Raw genomic sequence first — 27863 nt, forward strand, 5'->3', positions numbered from 1 at the left:
GTTGCTTGAAATATAAAAAATACATATTAAAGAGCACTCCCAAATTCTGAAGCTTTATTGTATTCATTGCCATACATATATAACTAGAAGTCCTTTTAAAGGGTTAGATTCTAAAACTCATCTTTACTATTCAATTTGTATAGTTTATTTAGTCAAGTACATTCCAACCTTCTTTTGTCCATTCCTTGTAGTTGACGTTGTAATAAAATGCCACCTTAGTATCAGCTTGGTCAGGCAGAAAACATCCCACAAAGTTAAGGGGGCAAGTGATAAAGGCTGTGCAAAGGAATGACAAAAGATGAGATCTGTCAACTGTCACATCTGTTCTTCTCAGTAGTCCACAGGCCATTTTGTATGATAAAATCAGTTCTTAAAGCAAAGCAGCAGCCATTACGTGTGAGTACTAATTGTTCTTTTCCCATTGGCGGTTGTGGCGTTTTCTGTACTGTTACTTTTTATGGAGTCTAACAAGCTTCTAATTCTTTCACTCGCAGGCCTTTTGTTTTTCTTCTTGGCAAGGGACTTACTATTTGTGACGGATGACAGCAGTAGGGCTGCCAGCCCCCAGGGCTGGTTACTTGATGGAGAAGGTCGATCTTTATCTTCCTCTTGTAAAATCCAGGCACTTTCTCTGGCCAAATCTACAAATTTCTGTAGCTGACTTTGACTTACATTTTTGCTAATGTTGAGAGAAGTTTCAAAAGGGTTCTGAATGTGCAGAGGAGAAGAATCGGGTTTATTTTGTTCCCTTCCCTATAGATTATGATACAGGAGAAAAACACGTATAAGTATATGAAGGGTTTTAATGACAAAAACACATAAAATATTACTTCACAGGGTAAAAAATAAATCCTTCCCTAAGAGAGTTAGGTAGGTATACATGTGATATGAATGTCAATGTGTACACTTCTGTTGTCTTTCCCATTTTAGTTTTATGAGTATCTTTAGAGAAAAATAATTAGGTTCATGATCTATGGATGATGATGTTACTGCTCTAATGTCAGGTAACTGCACTAGTTTAAAAATAGAAATATATTTAAAATAATGTAACTCTTTATCTGAAATAACATGAAAGGAAGAGAAATGATAGAAAATAAGATGAAGATACATGTATCTTGGTAAAAATCTATTTCAGTGGCCACAGAAAAATACAAAAATTAGAATCTTCAAATGTAGAAATTAGTTTTCCAAGTATGAAATGAAAAAGAAAGAGAGGAACAAAGGATTATTCGTTCTATTACATTCGTAAACATCCAATAGTAAGGTTCTTGCACTTAAGACCTTACCTCAGAAAAATATAAACCATGAATCACATAAACAGTAGTGATCCTATCTATTTTTTCCTCCTTCAAATGATACCACAGATATTACATAAATATTAAAAAACCAAAGATTTGGATTCTTCAGACTTGGCAGCACCTATCTATTCCCTAACTTCTCTCATACCGCTGCTCAGTGGGTGTCATGCCTGCCTGCCATCTCTGAACCTCAAATACAAAAAAAGAAAAAGAACCTATATGTTTGGTGACCTTTTGCTTCTAGATCACATTCCAGAGCTTTCAGTGTCCCTTCCCGTTCTCCTCCCCACACTTTTACTTTAACAAAGTCTCCCAACAGGAGAGTGAAAAAAATGACAAAAAAGAATATGTATGTTTTTGCTTTATGAAGCCAGATCTAAACAGAATAAGCCCAGAGCTTTCACAAGCATTCCCTAATTGTAAACATATTTTGCCTAGGTTTCTGCTGCGATTTTCTTTCTTAGAATAAAGTCTATCATTAGAAGAACCACGATCATAAATTCATATACTCTAAATAAATTAATTCCTAAGGGCTCAAATCAAAACTTGGGACTTCATATTAAATTTGCTGCATGGAAACCCAAATCTAGTTTAACTGTATGTAAAATTACCTTTTCCAGAAAACTTTTCAGGATATAATTCCACATTTTAAAGAATATAATGATGTCAGAGGTGCCACAGCACTGTGATGGAGGCAGATGTTGAAAGAGTTGCCTTTTGCTCTTCCAATTAACTAGATGAATAAGCTTAGGCAACTTAGACAACTCCTACGGACATCAATCTCCTTACTACTATTACTTTAACATTATAATGAAACATTTGTTAGAATACTCTGAAAACTAAATTTAAAATATCACTACAGCAGAACACCAGATAACTTATAATCAAATATACTAAAACATTTACCTGTCGAATATTTATGGAATTCTTATTGAAAGCGAAATTTCCAAAATATTCAAAAAATTCCTTCAGTAGTAATTCTGCAAGAAAATAAAGTAATAAAAATAAGAAAGTTGAACCCCAAAAGAAATAAAGTTGAACCCAAAAAGAAATAAAGTAATAAAAATAAGAAAGTTGAACCCAAAAAGAAATAAAAATAAGAAAGTTGAACCCAAAAAGAAATAAAGCACTTACCTAATGTTTCTGTGTTTTCTGAAGGTTTAATTTTATTCAAGTCACGAATAAATGTACAGTTGTTGCCTTCTATTATACATTTATCTTCTGCATCTTAAATAGAAATTAAAATATTTCATATTATACTTCAAAGATATTTCCTACCTCAGAAAATAACTGATTAAAAAATCAAAGTTTTATATATATGTGTGTGTGTGTGTGTGTGTGTGTGTACGTCCTATTATTAGAGTTATATATGTTTATAGTTAATAAAATTTAAAACTTGATTTAAAAAGATTTGAGACTATACTACAGTAAAATTAACATTACATTTTTTTCTTTTCTTTTTTTTGAGGGGAGTGGGACTGGGGATTGAATCCATAGGTGTTTTACCACTAAGCTACATCCCCAGCCCTTTTAACTTATTAATTTTAAGACATGATCTAAGTTGCTTAGTATCTTGCTAACTTGCTGAGGCTGGCCTCAAATTTGCAATCCTCCTGCTTCAGCCTCCCAAGATGCTGAGATTATAGGATTATATGCATGCACCACTTTGCCTAGGCAGTACTTCAGAGTGGCTAAAATTCAGTTAATCCAGTAAAACAAATTCAATGACATACTAATTTTAGGCATTCAACTATTCTACTAGTATTATCTAGAGGTAATCATTTCCTAATTATGATATATAGCCATGATGAAATCCCTTATACACTCTAATCCACCTTCCACTCTATAACATATAAAAAAGCGCAGTTTTTAGAGCAAGCTCACATTATTCAAAAGTCTAATCAATGGCTACCTCCTATCTCAACACATTTCATAATTCTAAGGTATTGCTCCTCCATTCTTTCAGTTTCATCCTCCATTGGAGCTTCTCTGTGTTCACCCCTAACCTGGGACTAAAGAGCCACTCTACTATTCATTACTGTCCCTCTTCCTTCCCTGTCTAGCCCACAACAAAGGTGTGCACAGCACATAACAGGCACATAATAATCTGAATGATTACTGATATTTGATTTTGAATGCCTATATTTATACCAAAAAGAAATTAGAAAGACAAACAAGATTCCTTCAAACTTCTGTCTCCTCTTTTTTTGTGGGTTTTTTTTTTTTGTTAATTTCTGTTACTGATGACTTCTCAAACTTTATTCTAGACTCATACTAATTTTAATAGTGAATCTTACATATTCTTCTACTTTTAGGAGATCTGGGTACATGTTTAATTATTTCAAGTGAGCTACAATTTGTATTTTTTGTAACACAGCACCACTGACATATATTGATGATCTTTCAGCAGGTGCTTCTCTTTTTAGGACTATTTCTCCCATTGAAGTTTTACTAACATTCCAGAAATGTACAACCATTAAAAACTAAGACGATAGAGTGTTGCTTGTCACTGAAAGGATTTCAACAGATAATACTGAAATTTGAAGAAAAAAATTATTCTCCGATTCAAGATAAGGCCATCTTTATTTTTTCAAAACCTCTAAGGCACTCAAATCTAACAAGCAGCTTTGTTGAGTGCTTCACCTTATTTTTTTTTTTTAATTTTTATTTTTTTTATTGTAACTAACACCCAAACAACACATGTAAGTCCAATCCAACAGCCATTAGCTTCCTACAGCTGTTAAAATTTCAGTTCTTCATCCACATTAACCATCTTTCCAATGCCTAACAGGTCTAGGTGGCTAGGGGCAAAACTATCATACAGCACAGATACAGAACATTTCCACCAACATAGAAGGTTCTGTTGGAAAATGAAATTAGACCTTCTCTCACCCTGCATAAATCTCAACACAAAGTGGATCAAGGACCAAGGCATTAGAAGAGACCCAGTGCCTACTAGAAAAAAAAGTAGGCCCAAATTTCCATCATGTTGGTTTAGGAACCAAATTCTTCAACAAGACTCCTAACAGTACAAGAAGTCAAATCAAGAAGCAATAAATGGGATGGTATCAAACCAAAAAACTTCTTCACAGCAAAAGAACCATGAGGAGAGAGCCTACAGAATGGGAGAAAATCTTTGCAACCTGCACCTCAGATAGACCATTTAATCTCCAGGATATATGAAGAACTCAAAAAACTTAACACCAAAAAAAACACAAACAAACAAAACAAAAAAACCCCCAAATAACCCAATTAATAAACAGGCTAAGGAACTCAACAGACACTTCACAGAAGAAGAAATATGAGTGGTCAACAAATATGTAAAAAAATGTTCAACATTACTAGCAATTAGAGCAATGTCAATTTAAACTACACTGAGATTCCATCTCACTCCAGTCAGAACAGCAATTACCAAGAATACAAGTAACAATAAATGATGGCAAGGATGGGGGGAAAAGATACATTCATACATTGCTGGGTGAACTGCAAAGTGGGGTAGTCACTCTGGAAAGCAGCATGGAGACTCAGAAAAACTTGGAATGGAACCACCATTTGACCCATCTATCCCACTCCTTGGCATACACCCAAAGGACTTAAAGTCAACACACCACGGTGACCAATGTTCACAGCAGCTCAATTCACAATTCTAAGCTCTGGATTCAACCTAGATGCCCTTTAATAGATGAATGGATAAAGAAATTGTGGTATATATACACAATGGAATAGTAATATTACTCAGCCATAAAGAATGAAATTTTGGCATTTGCCAGTAAATGGATGAAAAGTGGAGACTATCATGCTAAGTGAAATAAACCAATCCCAAAAAAACCAAAGGCCGAATATTCTCTCTGATATGCTGATGCTGACTCACAATTCTCAGGGGGAAGGAGGAGTGGAGGTTCAGTGGATTGGGATAGGGGACAGGGGGGAATGGAGAAAGTGAGGGGGATTGGAAATGGGAAAGACAGTAGAGTGAATCGGCCATAACTTTCCTATGTTCATGTGTGAATACACAACCAGTGTAACTCCACATCATGTACAACTATAAATACATTCTACTGACATGTATAACTAAAAAGAAGAAGTTTTTAAAAAGATATTAAGTTCTGTTGGATAGTAATGCCTTAGAAACTCCATTCTTGCTCTATTCAAAGATGACATCCCATTACTGTTTAATCCTGTGCCACTGATTTTCTTCTTAAAAATATTGTTTGAAACAATGTCAAATACTCCTAAGTAAATACGAACACTCAGTGGTGAGAAAAATAAACATAGACACAACTTATTTAACGCAGAACTATGACACCTCCCATTACATGAACTTAAAAACCATAAGAAAAGTGAAATATATGTACTTATTAAATCCCTTGATTTCTTTGGAAATCTCTAGCTTTTCATGGATTCATACAGTAATCACTTTTTCAGCACAATACATACTAAAAATAAGTCACTGAGTAATATTCTCAGAGTCACATATAGATTGATAAACTTAGCCACATTTTTCAGGAAGCCACATGATACTACAATAATTCATAATTTGTTGCAGAGATCACTACTGGCAATAACTGATATTAATAGATTACTAAGGGTTACAGTAAATATATTTATGGGCTGTATAACCTTTTATGTTCATTTGTCTGGTCAAAGGAGCAAGAAGCAACATTGTGTCAGATACTTTTTTTTTTTCCTGGTTCTAATAAGTTATACATGACAGTAGAAAGCTCAATTCATTGTACACAAATGGAGCAAAAGTTTTTTACTTCTCTCCTTGTGCATGAAGTAGAGTCACACATTCATGCAATCATACATGTAACCTGGGATAATGATGTCCGCCTCATTCCACCATCTTTCCTACCGCTTTGCTCCCCACCTGGCCCCCGCCCCCTTTCCCCCATCCAAAGTTCCTCCACTCATCTCATGCCCCACTTCCCGTATGGATTAGCATCCGCTTATCAGAGAAAACATTTGGCCCTGGTTTTTTTTTTCTTTTTGTTGTTGAGATTGTCTTATTTTGCTTGGCATGATATTCTCCAACTCCATCCATTTACCTACAAATGCCATAATTTTCTCTTTTAATGTTGAGTAATATTCCTTTGTGTATATACACCACATTTTCTTTATCCATTCATTTATTGAAGGGCATCTAGGTTGCTTCCAGAGTTTAGCAATTGCGAATTGTGCTGCTATAAACAATGAAGCAGCTGCATCACTGTAGAATGCTGTTTTTAAGTCTTTAGGCTATAGATTGAGGAGTGGGATAGCTGGATCAAATGGTGGTTCCATTCCAAGTTTTCCAAGGACTCTCCATACTGCTTTCCAGAGTGGTTGCACCATGCTGCAGTCCCACCAGCAATGTATGAGTGTGCCTTTCCCCCCACATCTTTGTCAACACTTATTGTTGCTTGTATTCTTTATAGCTGCCATTCTGACTGGTGTGAGACGAAATCTTAAGAGTAGTTTTGATTTGCATTTCTCTAATTAGTAGAGATGTTGAACATTTTTTCATATATTTGATGATCTACTGTTTATCTTCTGAGACTTGGCTGTTCAGCTCCTTAGCCCATTTATTGATTGGGTTGTTTTTTGGTGTGAAGTTTTTTGAGTTCTTTATATCCTAGAGATTAGTGCTCTATCTGATGTGTGTGTGCACAAGCACTTCTAATAAATAAGTAGAGGTTGATGAGAACATGAATAAAGGATATAGTAGACATCAAGTTCATATAAAGGCTTAACACCTCTTATTAAAAAAAAAAGCCCGTATCATGTTCTGTTTTATAATGAAAATTTACTGTAACTAGAATAGCTAAAAATTATATAAAGAGCTATATTCAAGTTCTATTATAATTACTAATAAGTCTAAACCTTCCAGGGTGCCATGAGTCAGCAATCACTAAATGAGAGAGGCCAACATGTGGTTCTGCCCTATTTATTAACAATGCTAACTGTGGAGGACAGAAGCTTAGGCTTAGCAGACATCTAAGGAAAGACTCCAATGTGAGGCTACACAAAATAAAGTGGAAAAACTATTTTTTAAAGAGTCTAGACAAAGACCACAACATGAATAGATCATATGATACTTCTGAACATTTCTGAGAAAAGACAGACAATTGGTAACAAGTCTAAGATTGAGTTAATGTTAATATGTAGCAAATCAGGAAAACAAAAATAAGAAAACCATTAGCTCCAAACAATATAAAAAGTTGGGCAGGAAAATTTATTTTACTTTATACCATGATTAGATATGAATAGCATTTATATACTCATAATAATGTAATATAATAAGTAAATAGCAAAATTTTGCTATTTGAGGGATAGAAAGGATATGTACACAGTGGGGGTTACAGGAGCAAAAGAGTTAATTCTTCCTCTTCCATAAAGGGAAGTCTTGGGTATCTAAATCTAAAAAAAAAAAAGGAAAGTAATCCAAGCATTTGATTTAGAAATAAGAAGTTTAATGTCTGAAATAAATTAGTTAAAAGAATTAAAAGTAGTTAGCCACCCATGGAGCAAGATAAAAGAAGTAGAAAGAAAAGGTTCAGAAGGTAAGTTACTGTTACGAAATTTGTAAAATTAGTTTACTCTATGTGTCTGTAACTTCAACAAAAAAATGAAACATTTTTAAAATGTTATTTTCATTATTAGATTGTTAACCCTAGTAAGAGTGAAGTCAATACCAGTGTGCATATATTTGAGTATTATACACACACACACACACACACACACACGCAAAAAGAACTCATTACCAGAATATATGAAGAGTTCCCACAAATGAATATTACAAATATCCCAAAACAAGATGGGCAAAGGCTTACAGAAGCTTTTTATGAAGTACTCAAATGGCTAAAAAGGGACATGAGAAGATGCTCAACTTCATTAGTCAACAGAGAAAAGGAAATTAAAAGCACACCATGATGCCATTACACAAGCACTAAGAAAAGCCAACTTATATATAGTATCAGATGTCTGCAAAGACAAAGAAAAGCTAGAACTTATATATAATATGCATGGGAGTTTATACTTTGGAATACTATTTGGTAATATCCACTAAAGCTGAATATACCCAAATTCTAAGATTCAGGAATTCTACTCCTAGTATATATACCTGACAGAAATGAATGCCCATGTTTACCAAAAGATATGTGCCAGAAAGTTCCTATCAATGGATATTTGTTATAGTTTCAAACTACAAATTACTCAGCTACCCACCAAAAATAGAATTAAAACATTTTTGGCACATCCATATAATGAAATACTATATACCAAGGAGAACTAATAGTTCACAAATACACTAAAAATATGTATGCATCTCCCAAAACTAATGTTAAGCAGGACAAAGACACAAAAAGAATACATCCCGTATGATGCTATCTATAAACAGTTAAAAATCTGTGCTGTTAGGAAGGGTGGGGTGGAGTAGGGCCTCAAAGGAAGCATAGCTGGAATTTCTAGAGCATTTTATCTAATCTGGTGGTGGTTACTGATATGTTCCGTTTGTGAAAATTAGTATGTATACATGCACTTCAACATGTATTTATATTTCAGTTTAAAAAGTGTAAGTTCTGAAAAGTGTGTGGGTTTTAATCCTAGCTCTATTAATTACCCTCTAGTTATGTGACCTTAAGAAATTTAGAAAACTTCTCAGTCTTATTTTCCTCAGCTACAAAATGAAAATAGTAATACTGTCTCATAAGTTTGCTGGGAGGACAGAACAAAATGCTGAATACAATTTTTTAGCCAAATGCCTGGCATAAAGATAGCCTTCAAGAAATTGTTCCTGGGTCATAAATTAAAGCTCTCCTCTCTGCTGGGGTCTCTGCATCAATACTGATAATAACACTGCCCAGTCATTTCTTCCTCAACTTCTTAATTCATCACTGAGGACCCAGACTAACAAAACTCTTACCAACCAATGTTTATAAGAGGAAAACATTAGATATAAGCACTAAGCACAGAAATAAATTTAACAAAGGTAGCAAAGCCAAAAAAGATGGAGGATAAAAGAAAATAAGACACATGGAGGAAAGTAGTAGGAAACACAAAGAAACAGAAAAACTCAAGAGTAACTATAATATAAAGGTTCCCATTGTAGTCCACCTTGTTGAATACAAATATTAAAATGTTCATCCAATTAAGTTTGAAAGATATTTACTAAACTTGTACTATAGACTCAATTGTATGCCAAGGCAAACAAAGACAGTCTGCTGTAGTAAAAGCTTTACCCAGTTGAGTTGGGCAGATAAAAGAACAGCAACAATCTAACAGCTGTTCCCGTACAGGTATGGAGCACTTAGAAGGCAACAGAAGAGCACACTACTTCTCGAAGGCAGGAAGGACAGCCAGGGAGGACCTAACAAACGAGATCTACACTGCACTGGGTTTGTCTGCTTTCTTCCATGGCTAATCTTGTGGAAGCTCTCCAGGTAAAACAGAAGGTAAGGAGGTGGCCATCACAAACAAAGGCAGACATATGAAAAAGCATGAAAGAACTGACATCAGCAAGTTTAGAGTGCTCACAGAAATCAATGTAAGAGATAAAAGAGAAGACCACAAAGGGCCTACATACAATGCTGAAAAGTTTGGGCTTTATGTTAACCTAAGTTCAGAACAGTGCTAGAAGTTCTGGAGGTGTTCCAAGGATTCATGCTGTCCTCTATTAATAAAGACAATTTTTTTTTTCATTTTTTTTAGTTACTTCTACAGATGGACACAATCCCTTTATTTATTTTTATGTGGTGCTGAGGATCGAACCCACTGCCTCACACATATGAGGCAAGTGCTCTACCACTGTGCTACAACCCCAGCCTCTCTTAAAACTTATTTTTCAATAGATTAAAATAAAAACAACATGTAATTTTAAATTTGTTCACAAATCATATTTTTTCCAAAATAATTATTGGAAATAATATTAAGATTTTAAGCTTAAAAATTTTTTTAAAAAATGCTTTTTTAGTGTCGACAGACCTTTATTAATTTATTTTTACGTGGTTCTGAAAATTGAAACCCAGTACTTCACACATGCTAGGCAAGCGCTTGCTCTACCACAGAGCCATAAACACAGCCCTACTTTAAAAATTTTTTTGAGGGATTTCAAAAGACCTAACACTATCAGATAGGTCTTTTTGAAAAGATACTTTGTTAGGTAAGAACAGATGGTAGGATGCAAACTACAGGGGAAAAGACTATAAGTCCTAAAAGGAGGGACAACAAGGAACTGACTCAGGTAGAGTAGGAAATATTTGTAATACTAGAAGAGAACAATTAGGATGCTCATAGTACTCGGCCCCTAACTTAAACCTGCCTCAGTTATTCCTCCTTTTTGTAACTTTTTCTCTGTTTTTGAACTCAAAAAATTTCATGATTTTTCCCCACAATGATTTATACTAAGCATCAGTGCACACACACAGCAGTAATAAAAGAAAGGTTACTTATAGGTTGCTTATTAGTAAGATTCTACCAGTACTTTGTTTGAGTATACCTTACCTTTTCAGTAGAACATCATCTACATTCCCACTGCTCCAAAAATAACACCTGACACCTAATGATCAACAAACACTAACTGAATAGATGATACCAAGGGATGAAATGAGCACAGGCATGGATGTTGCTCTTTATTTCAACTTCAAAAGTGACACACATGAGTATCATCCTACCCCTCTGAAAACTTCCTACTTTCCATTAACTTATCACAGCTTTCTTAAAAGCCCAATTTCAAACTATACTAACACTTACAAGTGTTCACAGGAAGGGATTACTTCTAATTTGGATAATATGGGAAGGCAGCACAGAATAAACTGTTTATTATGAGAGGAGACGTTCCAGGCAGAAAAACACCAAGATAAAATGTCATGAGACTAATCACAGCATTGGTTGGATTGTGGAAACACATGAAGACAAACAGTGGAAAAACGAGACTGGAAAACTGTATTGTAGCTAGATATCTAAAGGTTTTAAGTGCCACACTAAATAGTTTGAGATTCATTACAAAGAGAATAAAATCCCCTTTAATGTTACTGCAGACAGGGAAAATTCAAGGATGAACTTAAAATAATTATCTGGCAACAATATGTAGGATGGATAAAAGATAGAAGTGTGTGTGTATGTGTATATATATATATATATATATATACATATATATATATATATATATATATATATATATATATATTTCCAATATATTAATCCCTTAATTATCTTCCTTTCAGAAATTAGAACTACAATATTTTACTATAATTCTGGAAAGAATTCATATTTAGAAAGCCACCTCTGAAACTGTGCTCCAATCAAAAGCTGTATTTGGGAAATTTTTTTTTTTTTTTTTTTTTTTTTAACTCAGTCAACTAAGGGAGAGGCTCTGATTTGTCCCATGACTATTGTAAACAACCTAGGCAGTTGACACAAATAAAACAGAACTCTCAAAATTTGGAAAAGCCCCGGCTCTGTAAATCAAATCTTCTCATGACCCCTGGTGGCCATTAAAAAGAATAAAAGAGCACTTAACCTTCAGATCCACAATTTAACTTTTGGATTTAAAGATAACTTTATACGACTAAAAATCAGATATTTAGGGCTTTAATAATGCATGGCAATTTAACTTCATTCATAATGTCAAAAGAGAAAATTCAGAAGACTGCTTGTAGTCTTACCTGCTAGGGTTTTTAGGGAATCTAGTGTTGGAAGTATAGGGGGTGATCTTTGCTGGAGAAAAAAGATGACCATCACTGTAAGAGAGAAATTTGTAATCCAAGCACCAGGAATACTAGTCGTTAAGGAATGTGCTCGAGCCCAACATCGCACACTGAACACCAAGGCTCTTACTCTTGAATCTAAGGCACCATAGATATAAAGGAGTTCAGAACTTTTCAAGGCAATCCTTCAAAAAAGAAAACAAAAAGAATTTTCAGCCCCCAAAGTTACTATCCAAGTTTCAAGTAAACATACAAATGTGAAATTATCTAAATACCTTACTACATCTGAATGTACCGAGAACACCATGATGAAATAATCAGAAGCATTAGGTATCAGCAACATAAAATTCAATGTAAATGGTCTAATATCAAATACACTTATTACCATTAAAACATCCTTTTAAAAACTGACAATCACAATGAAATTTTAAAGCTCAGATTTTTAATGTTTTTTTTACTTGTTCTTTTTAGATACACATGACAGTAGAATATACTGTGACATATTATACATATATGGAGTATAACTTCCCATTCTTGTGGTTGTACATGGTGTAGAGTTATCATGTATTCACATATGAACATAGGAAAGTTATATCCCATTCATTCCACTCTTTTTCCTATTCCTATCCCCACTCCGATCTCTTCATTGCCCTTTGTCTAATCCAATGAACTTCTATTCTCCCCAACCCCACCTCTTATTGTATGTTAGCATCTGCACATCAGAGCCTTTGGTTTTCTGGGACTGGCTTATCTCGCTTAGCATGACAGTCTCCAGTTCCATCCATCTAACAGCAAATACCCTAATTTCATTCTTCTTTATGGCTGAGTAATATTACTATTCCATTGTGTATATATACCACAATTTCTTTATCCATTCATCTATTAAAGGGCATCTAGGTTGATTCCATAGCTTAAAATTGTGAAGTGAGCTGCTGTGAACATTGATGTGGCCATATCACTGTAGTATGTTGACTTTAAATCCTTTGGGTACATGCCAGGAGTGGGATAGATGAGTCAAATGGTGGTTCCATTCCAAATTTTCGAGTCTCCTTACTGCTTTCCAGAGTGACTACACCACTTGCAGTTCCACCAGCAATGTATGAATGTATCTTTTCCCCCACATCCTTGCCAACATTTGTTACTTGTATTCTTGGTAATTGTTGTTCTGACTGAAGTGAGATGGAATCTCATTCAGTGTAGTTTTAATTTACATTGCTCTAATTGCTAGTGATATTGAACATTTTTTCACATATTTGTTGACCATTCATATTTCTTCTTCTGTGAAGTGTTTGTTGTTGAGTTCCTTAGCCTGTTTACTGATTGGGTTATTTGGGTTTTTCTTTTTTTGGAGAGGGGTGGTTATTTGGTTGGTTTTTTTTTTTTTTTTTGGTGCTAAGTTTTTTGAGTTCTTCATATATCCTGGAGATTAATGGTCTACCTGAGGTGCAGGTTGCAAAGATTTTCTCCCATTCTGTAGGCTCTCTCTTCATGCTCTTGATTGTTTCCTTTGTTATGAAGAAGGTTTTTAATTTAATACCATCCCATTTATTGATTCTTGATTTTAGTTCTTACGGTTCAGGAGTCTTGTTGAAGAATTCAATTCCTAAGACAATATGATGGAAACTGGGCCTATTTCTTTCTGGTAGGCACAGGGTCTCTGTCTAATGCCTAGGTCCTTGATCTCCTTTGAGTTGAGTTTTGGGCAGGGTGAGAGATTGGGATTTAATTTCATTCTGCTACATATGGATTTCCAGTTTTCCCAGTAACATTTGTTGACTAAGCTATCTTTTTCTCCAATGTATGTTTATGGTGCCTTTATGTTATGAAATAACTGTATTTATGTGAATTTGTTCATGTGTCTTCTACTCAAAAACTCAGAATTTTAAAATCAAAGTTCCTAAACATTATTTAAATAACTTTATAACCATCAATAAAGACACAGACACATCACACGTAGTTCATTCAGTCCTTTGGCAGAAGAATTAGCCCATACACAGAGAAAAACATTCTGTAAGTATTTAATCTTAAAATTCTTATAATTTCTAAAACAGCCCAAATAAATTCCAATATTTATAAAAATCAAACCTCTCTGAAGGTAAAATGCCTATTAAGAAACCAAACTCAAGCTGGGCATGATGGAACATGCCTATAATCCCAGTGACTCTGGAGGCTGAGGAAGGCAGATTGCAAGTTCAGGGCCAGCCTCAGAAACTTAGCAAGGCCCTAAGCAACTCAGTGAGACCCTGTCTCAAAAAATAAAAAGGGCTGGAGATGTGGCTCAGTGGTTAAGTGCTCTTGGGTTCAAACCCTTGTACCAAAAAAAAGAAAAAGGAACCAAACCCAAACCCTATTTTCAGTAAGTTTCCTAGTCAAAATTTTAAAATACAAATCTGAAGAATTATTAATCAGAAATATTTTGAGATTAAGTTCCTACTGATCAAAATGTATCTTGTAATTTCTCAAAGAACCTACAGAGGGCACAAAATCACTTAAGAGTATTGACTTAAACTGTCACTAAATTACCATTACAGCATTTACATCTGAATTTAAAATAGAAGAAATAGAAAATTAGAAATATATGGTGATTGTTTTCTATGTGTAAATACAGCTAAATTAAGCTGAAAAACAAATATCAATAGTGTAAAATATCTGGTATAAACAATGCAAGCAAATAAAACCATGAAGAAAGAATAAGACTAGTTCTTAAAAACCTACAACAAACTTACAAAAAGACATGTCATTTTACATACTATAAAGAAAATATATAAGACAAAAAAACAGACATTTAATTATTATATTAAAACTTGGCAAGAGCTGGATGCAGTGATGTATGCCTATAATTTCCACCAACTCACAAAGCTGAGGTAGGAAGATGACAAGTTAAGGTCAGCCTTAGCAATTTAGGAATTTCTCAAAACAAAACAGGACTGGGGATGTAGCTCAATGGTAAAGCAACCCTGGGTTCACTCTCGAATAGTGGGGGGAAAAAAGTGGCAAGAAACCAAAAGACTTTATTCTGTGGGCTACTTGAAAGAAATTCAGAAATACTTATAGTTAGCTTTTGTTAGTGAACACTTGAGTTTAAACTGCTCTAGACTGAATTTTCTGCATCTATTTTCAGTTATGATTATTCATGTAATAGATAGTATATTAAAATCAAACTCATCCAATGAGACTACTAGAGTTAAGAAATAAACTCCTGAATTGAGAAGTTTTTCCTATTTCCAACTTAGAAAAAGTAATCATTATATAAAAAATTGTCATTCCCATCTCACTTTTTTTTTTTTAAAAGAAAACATCCTGCAGAAGTCTTAAGCTATACAGAACTCTTCTTGACCCAATAGCATAAACCATATTTATTTAGTACACAAAACTGGAGGCAATTCAAAGGTCAAACTCAAGGTGCTACTTTATTTCTAAGTATACTTTTGAAGACTTATGCTATAAATAGGTACATTTTACAACATCAGTTAGAACAAAGAAATATAGATCTTCTCCTATGATGTTAGGTAAGCTGACATTTTAATGCAATACTTTGTTCAGGAACGCCAAATAATCAATAGATATAACACAAAAGATTTCCTACTTTTCAATCTCTTTGAATTTTTAAAAAATTAGTATTGAAGTATGTCCTAATGAATCCAAAGCCATTGTTCCTGTATATGAAAAAACTGAACTAATAACTTACAAAGTTCATATTTAAGATGATAACTTAAGAGATCATACCTATTGTTAGTAGTCAAATCACACTGAAATCCAGAGGCCTGGTGGGAGAATCTCACAAGCGGACACCGAGCATTTAATATTTTTTGTACACCCACACAACTGGGGCCAAAGTGGTCAAGGCATTCTCCTATCACAGAAAGGATCTTCTGAGTTGCAATTCTTTCTGAAGGAACATTTTTCACTTGAAATTCCACCAAAAAATTTCCTATGTTCTAAATAAGAAAAAAAAAAATCTGTAAATAAGGGGTTTTTGTAAGAAGGAATTTATTTGTAAACTTTTCTTGTAGAAGGTTGCCCTAAATTATATCTGGCAAAAAGGAAACAAATCTACAAAATAAAAGTCTTCATTCAATCACTGCCAAAAGCTGGCTTAAAATATCCTTAGTTGCCTTTTGTTTCTCCAGAATATAAAATACTTGAAAAATCAATGGCTTTTTCTAATTAACTTCTAAAGCAATACTATACATACAACTACTTATTCTATAAATTCAGTGAACATATATTTGCCCTCTCCCAGTTAGCCATTACATTTTAATAGCTAAAATTATAAGCCTACAAGAGTAAAAGAGTATAAAAGAAACTAATATACATAGACTCAATTATGTATAGGAATTTTTGATGTTGAATAAAATGAACTATATATAGTAGAGAAAAATCCCTCTTCTACAGATGACTCCAGAAGACATTTTAAAAAATAGACTACATCCTTAGTCTTAAAACCAAATTGAATTCAACATGGATCAAAAACTAAAATGTAAAGGTGCACCAGTAAAGTAGCAGAAGATATGAAATATTACAACAGCAAAGGATTCTCTAAGTATGACACTAAATTCCAAATTATACAAAAGAAGTAATACGGTTACATAAAAAACTGATAACATTAAAGTAAAGCATACATTCAATACTAGATAAAATACAAAACAAAGCAGTAATACACATCACACAAAGCAGGTTAACAGTGGCATTGTAGATGTTGTAATTCATGAAGAGTTCATACAAATGGAGGAGGGGAAGATGCCATTGTTAATGGGCAAAAAAAGATAAGCAATGAAATTTTTCATTTAACAATCTGTCAAAAGCTGACTTCCAGCACTGGTAGGTATAGGGAAATGAATATAATATTGGTGGCAGTGTAAACTCAGACATACTTTTTATAGAAATTGTCAGTATCTATTGAAATGCTGAATGTATATAGGAAATTATTTTAAATAAACAGTTTCATAAATGAGTCAATTCACAAAGATGTCCATTCTCTAAAGCACTGTTCATGTGGTAAATTCTTTTGGTAACTCTAACTACCTTAATAAGATTCCCCTCTTCTAGAACACACTCCCCTAAAGGGATTAAGTCCGCAACAACGTTTATCACGGAAATCTACCCAATTCTTCTCAGCTGAGTAGACAAATCATGGAGAGCTAATCTATCTAAGCACTTTAGGAGCATACCATGCATTCACCCAGAGATCTATACTAGAAATTAAAACTAAGACTGAGAGATAACCATGTAGTTGAAATATGTAACTCTGAAGCTTTGGGGCACATATTCTATACCACAAGCATGAAAAAGTAAAGAAAATCAACAGAAGTGAGAGGGTAGAGTGAAGGGGGTTAAAGAAAGAGATAAATGAAGCAAATATATGAAGAGAAACAGATACTTCATGGGTTCTTTTTAGTTTATACTTCCTTATTCCAGAACATTCCTAAGACTCATCCACACTATTCACTCTGGGTTTTAGTTAAACTAGCTTGAGCTTCTTTCTGTTGTGTACAACCAAGGAACATTAACTAAAATAACTGGCAATAAAGGTTAGAAGATAAGATAGCACCCTAATTGTCTAACAGAGGACTGGTTAAGTTAATTAAGATACAATCATTTAAAAGAATACTATGCAGTCACTGACATGGATGAAGTAGTAGACTGAATTTCAAGACACTATTAACAGGAAAAAAATCAAGTTACAATCTATAGATTAAATTATACTCTACAAATTGTAAGAGTTAGTATTGTTTTTTAAAAAAGCACTTATATATACAAAAGAAAAAAATCCTGTAATAAAACACATTGTACATATTCACAGTAGTTATTCCTGGAGATGACTAGATCAGCAGAGATAGTCACAGTGTATGTTTTTGTTATCTACTACTCTATAATCAGAAAAAATAGATTAAATAAACATACAAATATTACATGTAGACAAACAACACCTATAAACATGTTATATTTCTCTATTAAGTTTTGCCCTCTAGAAAGATTCCTATTTACTAGAATGCTTTTTTATTAAAGGGAATAAAAACACATTTTCCTTAAAAAACATTAAAGTTTCAAAACTCTGGCTTAATCATTTTGGTTTAACATCTTTAATATTTTTCCCTAGTCCACTCTATTTTAAAATACAAACACATACAAATTTAAATAAAAAATAGGACAAACAAAAACAACCAGCAAATTAAGCATGGGGTACCTTTACAGGAAAACAAAGAAAGAGAAACATTTTCCATGAATATTAAACAGGACCAAAAGAAAAAACCCAATCTGGGTCAAATCATCTCAAGATGGTAAAAGAATATTAATTGGAAGTGGACTATCATACTTGATGATAGAGGAGTAATGTAGGCCTCAAAAGCTCAAGCATAGGAAGGGTTAGACTTACTCCCAAGAAAAGTGATAATTAGATTTTTACAAAATTAATACTATAAATGAAAGAATAAAATCTTTGAGGTAACAGAAGCGAAAATACTACTACAAAAACCAGATCTGAGTAACGGAAATACAGACAGAAAATTGGAGAATTATGAACTTAATTATGAATTATGCCTAGAAGTGACAGATGAAGCCTTTGCTAACATTTTTTTTGGCCAAAGCAAAACACAGGAATGTGATATCCTACCACATTGACTGTTAACCTCTTGCTGTCACTTTGGTTAACAGTCAATGTGGTTAAGTCACTGAGATTTGGGGGTTATTTATTACTAAAGCATAAATCAGCCTGATCTGACAGACATAAAAAACAAGAGAACAAGAACCACATGGGGTAATTAAATAAATTGACAGTGCACAGAAATAAAACAATGCAATTGTAGAAGATTTAGATGATGAAAAAAAAAAAAACTATAAAGAGCAAAAGTAGAATACTCTCAAAAACTATTCTTCAATTAAGAAGTTTTTCCACTTTTTACTTATTTGAGAGAGAAAAATTCTTTAGAAACAGTTAACTCGCATGGATGGTGGAAGGAGACCCTCATCATTATACAAAACACATGTAATGAAGATGTGAGAAAAAAAAAGGGAGAGAGAATAGCGTTACCTTAGATTAGGTAGAGAGAAGTGATGGGAGGGGAGAGGAGAGGATGGGGAGATAGGAAGGATAGTAGAATGAAACAGACATTATTATTACTGTGTGTATATATGTGACTGCATGACCAATATGAATCTGCAACCTGTACACTCAGAAAAATGAGAAATTATATCCCATCTGATTCAAATGTATGATATGTCAAGGTCATTGTACTGTCATGTGTAACTAATTAAAACAAATAAAAACTGCAAAAAAAAAAAAAAAAAAGGAACAGTTAACTCAACAGACAATTCCTACTAATATTTGCTATTCCTCTAACACTACCTAAATGCAGATAATCTAATAAAGAGGCACATTGCACATACCACTCATCTATACAACAGAAAATAGGACTCAGCCATTAATTTTTACTTCTATTACATAAATCCTTTAGGAGCCAGAGACCTACTAGAAAAAGCAAGGCTGAAGGTAAAATGAAAGCCAGATTTTAGCTTAGGATTTTTATGCTAAAATGATTGTTAAATGACACATTTCACATGTACGCATCTCTCATGCATTGAGATAATGGATAAATCTAAAATCTACTTAGTAAATAACCTTCATTTATTTATCAGCAAATAATCAGTTTGGTAACTGTTGCACATAGGGTAGCATACACAGTGCTGTAGACATACCAAAAAGTCTAACACACTCTACCTGACTCCTCGCAATTTAGGCAGAAGAATAAAACAAGTACACAAGGAGTTAAACAACAAAGTGGAGTGCCAAAAAAGATAACAAAGTAACAGGAAGCAACAGAAGAGTTCACTAATGTACAAAATAAGGCTTTAAGAACTGGATGAATTTAAGAGTCATTAATTTCTACACTATATTTCATTGCTAATGTTTCCATAGCAAAGCTATTATGATCTTTAATTAGCATATATCTTAAAAAACTCTTAAGCACATATTTTCAAAAAATCTTAAGTATCCTACTATTTATAAGAAGCACCCCAAACTTAACAATAAAGGCTGAAACTAAAGAACAAAGCCTTTGAATAAAATAAAAATCAAAACAAGAAAAACTTAGCCAAAAAGGAGATTTAGAAATATTTCAATAGGAAGATCACAGATAAAAACATTAGTTAAGATGCATACAATGTAACATAAGCAACCTTACCTAAAGGAAAAACCGATGCACCATTGAAAAGAATGCTTTTTTTAAAAAAAAACAAATTATGCATAGAGTAGTGACAATAAGTGATTCCCTATATAAAATGAATACAAAGACTTTACAATTCCTAAGAATCAATAGCAAATAAATCACATTCTTTAATCACAATGTTACTGTTTAAAAATAAAGTTAAAATTTTATTAAGTCCAAAGATTTCACTTTTCTAATTTCCTAACTTTAAATGATTATAGTAATGAAAAACAAAAATACAATTACCTTATGAGTGCTGAGTTTTCCAATTTCATCTAAATCCAAAAACATGTCTAAATCACATCCCAATTTCCCAAAAGTGTTCACTGAAGAGCCAAATGGTCTGACTGCACAGTCTGGAAAATATGCAGCTGCTATGTCCTCAATAAGAGAACAGGTGAGGTACCGGAGCCTGGTGTTTTCCTCTGTTAGCTGGAATTCCTTCAGGAGAGTGTTTAACTGATCATCTATCTAGCTGGCCAAAACAAAACCCACAAAATATAGAAAATGTACAGGTCATATAAATAATTGTCATTTTACTTCTAAAGACGGCTTTAGAGACGTACCTTAAAAATACACTTTTTTTCTTTCAGTCTTAAAAGTAGGTTTTTTTAAAAAAACAATTTTTTAAAAAAGCACTGAAAACACTAGCAAAATAAAAGCTGACTAAAATTAAAACTACTTTTTGCAAGAAATGAGTAGAAAGCTGTTTTAGGAAAACAAAAAGTAAGCAAAGTGCTCCAGAGGAGGTCAAAACAATCACAAAACTAGGAAACCAATGTTAAAGAGCAAGAAACATCAGAAGCAACCAACAACTCAAGTCATAAAAACCCAAGGCTTACATATCTATAATCAACCTGTACATTCACCAGAAGATTGGTGTTAAAATAATCAGACTTTGAAATTGTATGCTACGTTTTAGTATTTAAAGTAAAAAAGAAAAAAAAATCATAACTTCAAATTCCCTTACTTAAAAACAATATTTGAAAATAAGTGAACTAAACATTCAACTCAAAAAAAGTGAAAATAAATGTATATATTAGAAGTACAGAATTCAAAAGTTAGAAAATCAAACCAAAAAATGGCAATATTTTAATAAAACCATGAATTGATTCTTTCTAAGGGCTACAAAACTAGCTAAACGTTCAAGAGTCTAGAAAAATCAAGATAAAACAATATTAGGACAAAGAAAAGAGACAAAACTAGAAATAAGCACTTTAAAAATTTACATAATACCAAGTACAATTTACATTCATTATTAAAACTACTTTTTGCAAGCCCCATGTTGTTTAGTTTTACAAACACAGAGGACAAAGACAAGAACTACGATAGTCAAGAAATAAATATTAATCATCCACTGGCCACAACGTTCATTATGTTGAAAACAGAAAGAAAATTTGAATCATCCAAAAAGGCCCAAAATTTTGGAAGACTGATTACCTCTGAGGAGTACAAGAGGGCATGGGGTGTGGAATGGAGGATTACTTTCACTCTTAACATATTCTGTAGTTTGAATTTTTTATATAATCCAATTTATTAACAGTAAAGCTGTAAAAAATTGGCAAAAAAAATAATACTAATGCATTTTTTAAAAATATACTTTAAGTTTAGGTTTATTCTGTGAAAAAGACATAAGGAGAAAAATTGTATGATCTCAAGATCATATACCAATTATCAAGACAAATAATCTGAAGTGTGAAAAACCTGACATTTACTTGATGTGTTCAGCCTTGATGAAATTCCTAGAAAGCTAGAAATGGAAGAAAACTCTTCTTCATGTTGTGCATATGCATCCATCCCACCATCCATCTCCACAACCCTTTCCATCTTGTAAAACTAAAGCTCTATACCCATTAAACAATACTACAGTGTGCATATTTTGTAAGAATTTCTATAATAATGTCATAAATATTTTTAAAGTATACCTATAAACTTACACTTTCTGCATAACAAAGTAATTCAAAAAGCTTCTTGCTTGAAGGAGGCAACTGATTACTTGACTGTATACATGGCCGTTCAGAAGTCTGGTTTGATGGATTCTTTAGCTTTAAATTGAAGAAACGTGACCTGAATGGAATTGCAGCCTCTGTGACCATGCTTGGAGTATGAGTTCCATTCTGCAGTGAACGTATACTTTCCTTTTGGCAAAATTCTACAACAGCGTAGAGACCCTATACCAAAAATACAAAAAAGGAGAAAAACAAAACGCACTTCAGAATGAAATGTTTAATATAGTATCGTCAAAATAATTATCATAATGCTATAAAAACTACTTTTTAAAAATCTACAAATGATATGATTCTAACATGAGCATTTGTTTTGGTCATTATAAATAGATTAAGAAAACAAAGATTTCAGTTAAGAGAAACTTTAAAGAATGCTGAAATTGAAAATTAAAAGGTAAAACAAAGATTCCCTCCCATTGCACTTTATCTAGCATATTAGATTATCAAAAGTATTCAAATAAGCGGATCATTCAAATGTTATTTATAATTCTAAAATACTGCTGTTATGAATTTTTATTCTCATGTCAAAAGAAAAACCTAATTAAAAAATTTAGATGAGGCAAGATGTAGGACATAAAAAGAAAATCTAACTTTACCATATTACAAAAAGTCAACAAGAAAAAACATCTACCTTTCAAAAGCATGAACATTAAATTAGATTGTTTTTCAAATACGTACAAAGCTCTCATAGAAGAAATGATTATTAATAGGTCCATGTTGGGATAAATACTTGAGAAACTTTTTTTCACTGATTTTATTTGGGCAATGAATTAAAACAGTTCGCTGTGCCTGTTCTCGTCTTTCTTTTTGCACCTCAGTGAATCTCTTTTTGGGACTTCTGTCTTCAGAGCCTATGAATGAAACAAAAACATTTCCATGACATATATATATACTTACATGTAAAATTTATAACATACTTTGAAAGACTAGGCATAGAACCATGATATGACCCAGCTATACCACTCCTCAGTATTTATCCTGAAGAATTAAAGTCATCTTAATACAATGATAGGTGCATTCCCACAAGAAATTATCATAAGCCTAATGTATTGAGACAATGAGTTTATAAGTTCAATACAGTGAATTAAGTTTTTAAGGATTTTTTTTCTTTTTCAAGGGTCTTGATCAGTCTCTAACAATTAAGTTATTATCTATCATATGACCTATATTATAGAGAAATTAAAGAATTTAAAACCTAGTTGCTACCCAAGAAGAGCTCATAATAATTTCACTAAGGATTTGGGGCATTTTCTCTCCCCACCCCCCATTTAAGTACCTTTCTACAGACAAGGAGTTTTACAAACAGAGGATGAAGAACTGTGATAGTCAAGAAATAAATATTAATCATCTACTGGCCACAAAAGGAAGATCAACAAATGAACTACATATATAAAGAAAAAAGAAATCACTCAAGTTCTAAGAAAACATTAAAGCCAAACACTAATTTTCTTTTTTAACAACTCATTTTGCCTCCAAGATATTTAATTTCCAGTTAAGTAGCTTAAAGTGCTTCTTTTAGCTATATGGAAATCAGGAGTTTTTAGCCTCATTTTCTTTCAAACAGCCACAAAACTGATGGATCAAGGAAATATTCCACCTACACTATCACTGAATTTCAGCAACTCCAAGACATCTTCATGGACAAGACAGATAAATATGGGTTATTGACAGTAGAAGCTGGCTGAATCGTGAAGTATTAGCTAAAGGGCAAATCTCTAATGGCAAATCAGAAAATTCTTGTCCCTGACCTGCTCATCATTTTTAACATGCGATCAAACCAAAGTGTTTGATATTCGTAGTGTACTAGATGCTGAAAATACATCCTTTTGAATATAAGCCTTTCTCTCCATTCCCAGTATCAATTCTTTAATGCTAAACTCTTATTTCAGTCCTGTATTGTCACAATAGCTTGACTCCGAATTTGTTCTCAGTCATTCCAGCTTTGTCTTTCTCAAGTGAATCTCCATGCTGCTGCCAACATAATCTTTATAAAATTGTTTTTTAAAAAGCCTTGATTCTGGGCTGGGGTTATGGCTCAGCGTTAGAGCACTTGTCGAGCACGTGTGAGGCACTGGTTTCAATCCTCAGCATGGCATTTAATAAATGAATAAAATAAAGGTCCATCAACATCTAAAAATATATTTTTATAAAAGCCTTGATTCTTTAATTTGCCTGTTTAAAATCCTTAAACAGTTTCTTCATTACCTTTAAGATCAAGTCCAAATTCCACAGCACAGTTATAAAGTTCCTCACACTTTGTCCCATCTTCCCTCTTCAATGTCAGTTTCTACTATTCTTCCCTTTGCACTTTTCATACACAGCAGTGTAAACACATGATACTGTCACATACTATGGACTCTCTTTTGTCTTCTCCCTCTATTGAAATGCCCATCTTCTCATTTTATATCTGGTAAATTCCCATTCATCCTTCAAATTTTGCTCAGGTCTGTAAAGATTTCTGACTATCCATGGTAGAATCTCTTACATCTCTGTATTACCTTACCTCAGCTTCTATGAAGGAATGTAATTGTAGCGTTGTTTATTACTACAATTTAAATATATATTTAACACTAGAGGTCTCAGCAGTTAAATAAATAAACATTTATTTAACAATACAGAAGAACATCTTTTTCCATGTTTAGGACACAGACATCTCTATTCTTGTTTAATCTGATTTCAGTCTACTGATTGTCCTCCTTCCTACCAGTCCCTGCTGATTGTCCTCCTTCCTACCGGTCCCTATTTCCTTCTCTTCTTATGCTACAAGCTCTGCTTAGTCCATCTTGATACTTTTTCAGTTGTAATTACCACTTGTATACATTCTTGCCTCTGATTTCACGGAGTCTACACAGATGCTCACCTGCTTACTATAAAAGTAAAGTCAAATAGTACAAAAGTTTATAATGTAAAAGTATAAATGCTCCTCAGAACCTCTTACCCTAATGATAACTAACCAGACATTTTCAAAGCATATTAAAACAAAATAAAGACACTATATAAATTAACTAGCAGTAGTTCTTTAAGACATTTAATCCAAGGGATAATAGCATTCCTTTGCTATTTTCTGGTCAGGACACATATGGGAAATATATTCCATTCTAAATATAATGGATATGAATATTAATAAGCCAGGGAGCACTCAGAAAGAAGTAGCAGAAAGACTAGAAACTATAATAGAGAATTACTATACATAAAGGGACGATTTATAGCCTGGGAAAGAAGAAAAAAACAAAAACACACACACAAAAAAAAAAAACATTATAATGAGAACCTAAAAGCTAAACGTTGCCTTCAAATACACTATGACATCTTCTCTTTGAGCAGCACTTGACAGTTTTCCAGTCAGTCACATATATGTTCTCTTCTGAAACTCCTAAGAACCTTTAGATAGGCACAGCAGGTATCATTACAGATTTAACAACAAAAAAGTTTCATAAAAACAAACATCTAATATACTGCACAGCCTCCTATAGAATTTAGCTGTTGTTTGGCTGCTTGGTATGCATCCCCACCTGTTCTGATATCAGCACACCCCTGTTTAAAACACACACACACACACACACACACACACAGTGTAGTTGTAGAAGTGTCAATACAATTATCCTACCCATCACACTTACTCCCACCCCATGAGCCAGGCCAAGATTACCAGACAATTTTTGGAAACTTCCTTTTGGTCCAAAGGGTGGGCAAATCATCAATGGAAAGCTCTTTCATGGAATTTGTCAAATTCAGGTAAAAGTTTACTCTTTCTTTTGGAAAAGCTGCAAGCATGTGAACAGAGTTGCCCATTATCATCCCCACCATAAAAACCTCATGTAGAAGAATCTGAAATTACAAGGCCACCAAATAATACCTGATGAGGCTCACACGGACTACTACATTAATCAAACAGACCTTAAAGCAATAAAAACGTGTTTCTGGAGCTGGATTACCTGGGTTGGTATATCTTCTCTATTCTACTTAACCCATTAAGTCCCAAGCTTTCAATTCTGTGAATGTCAATGAAGTTGACACGGGTGCATTAAAATAGGCTGGAAATCATAATCTACAGCTTAGGCATCCCTTACATATAAACATATACATGTATACATATATGCATTTCAAACACATTCACCTATTTTTCAAAATAATAGAACTCTAAAAAGTACAACCTTTATTTCAAAAGCTACCATGGTGGTATATTTGCTCTCAATTTAAAGTTTTACAGGTGTCCCACATCTAGGAACATGGGAATTAATAAGTTAATTTGAGTTAAGTTTTGCCACCTGCATTCAAAAGAGTCCTGAATAACACTCTTATTCTCTTGCCACTAAGTGAAGAGGAAAGCCCTGAAATCAAAAGTGGGTTTTACTTTAATCTGTGCCATATGTAAATGGGGAAGAACTGAATAAGCCAGCTGAACTAGTCTGTCTTCTCAACTATAAAATGTAGTAAATAATAATTCCTTTCATACCTAGTCCACAGGTATGGAAGATCTCAAAGAGCACATGAAAATACTTTCAAACTTAAAGCACTATACAAATATTAAATTACAGTAGCATTTTTGGCAAAATCCTTACTCAAATTTGCAGGACTAATGAAAAATTTTCTATGGAACAGCTTCTACTAAATAGAATCCAATCAATATTTCAATGAGATGTAATGAGTATTTGCACTCTGTCCATGAGTCTTATGAAGACAATAACTTATAAAAGAACAATATTCTACTTGTTTAATATGCTTTTGAACTGCGGCTAGAAATAACTTCATCTCTTAAAACGTTAGCTCCAAGAAATGGTAAAAATAAATACTTCTTTGGCAACTTAAGATCTAAGTTGTATGTCATGCAAAAGCTATTTAGTTCTTTAAGCCTCTTCCTATTACCTGTAAAATGAAGACAAGCATATATCTGTAGCAAGATTGTTTTAAGAATTATAAATAGCATACACAAGCTCTTGGGCCACAAGAGGGGTTGAGTAAGAATGGGCTTTTCAATACACAAAGAAGCATATACAAATTTAGAACACTCGTGCCACCCATAACAGTGAATGAAAATGTGTTACAAAACAGAGTTTGCTCAAAACAGCCCAAAACTAAACAGCCGAAAATTTTATCAGTAGAGCCCTATTTCTGGGAGCCAGAAGTCCTGGTAATTCACTAGGCTTCACTACATTCGGCCTTCGGCAACATCTTAGGGATTTTGATTGACAGGAGGCATATTATTATGGGCTGGCTAACTGTAGTCCTGCTGAGCTTCACTGAGGCTTAGGCAATCTCATTATTGTACACAGGAGCGGACCCTCAAAACGGCACACAAGCAACTTCAGCAAAGGAGGCGGCCTTAGGTCTCCCTCGTGAAATGAAAGGCGGGCGGGACACAGCCTTAGCTGTGCCAAAGGATCCACGGCCATTTCCACACGCCAACGGGTTCTCCGCGATGCCCAGTCTCTTCCCTTTCTTGGCTCGCGGTGGGACGGAGGTATGGCGAACCGACGACCCAGAGCCATTACCTGTCGCCGCGCTCCCAGAGGGCTGCTCTTCTCTTCTGAAGTCTGCGGCTACAGTTCCTGGACAACTGAGAGGCCTAAAAACAGGACGCTGGAATCGAGCGTTTCTTTGGGCACACAGGGACAGGCAGGTCAAGCGCCCCACGCCGCGAACCGCCATAGTTAAAGGAGCGGAAGGGCC

General features: G+C 33.8%; 1 protein-coding gene across 2 annotated transcripts; it reads right to left on the reverse strand.

The window, feature by feature from the left end:
* Positions 1-39: 39 nt before the first annotated feature.
* On the reverse strand, positions 40-27863 carry Mtpap (mitochondrial poly(A) polymerase). Of its 2 annotated transcripts, none has more exons than XM_027928549.2 (9): positions 27686-27863; positions 22872-23044; positions 22125-22358; positions 20434-20658; positions 15710-15921; positions 11942-12168; positions 2433-2525; positions 2205-2278; positions 40-753 (listed from the first exon to the last, which is right to left on the reverse strand). In XM_027928549.2, exons 1-9 carry the CDS (start codon positions 27840-27842, stop codon positions 391-393), a joined length of 1758 nt encoding a protein of 585 aa, XP_027784350.1. In that variant the 5' UTR covers positions 27843-27863; the 3' UTR covers positions 40-390. The 2 variants fall into 2 exon arrangements, with proteins under 2 accessions (XP_027784350.1, XP_071456040.1); XM_071599939.1 differs by lacking the exon at positions 27686-27863 and adding an exon at positions 25843-25951.

This window comes from Marmota flaviventris, chromosome 12 (assembly GCF_047511675.1).
Source record: "Marmota flaviventris isolate mMarFla1 chromosome 12, mMarFla1.hap1, whole genome shotgun sequence".
In the NCBI taxonomy this organism is placed as follows: Eukaryota; Metazoa; Chordata; class Mammalia; order Rodentia; family Sciuridae; genus Marmota; species Marmota flaviventris.

Excerpts from the sequence above, each read along its gene's own strand:
- Mtpap (XM_027928549.2), bottom strand. The coding sequence starts at position 27,842 with ATGGCGGTTCGCGGCGTGGGGCGCTTGACCTGCCTGTCCCTGTGTGCC. Across the intron at positions 2,526-11,941 it reads TTCCCTAAAAACCCTAGCAG|ATGCAGAAGATAAATGTATA; the intron begins GTAAGACTACAA and ends TTTCTATTTAAG. Across the intron at positions 2,279-2,432 it reads AGAAAACACAGAAACATTAG|AATTACTACTGAAGGAATTT; the intron begins GTAAGTGCTTTA and ends ATTTTCTTGCAG.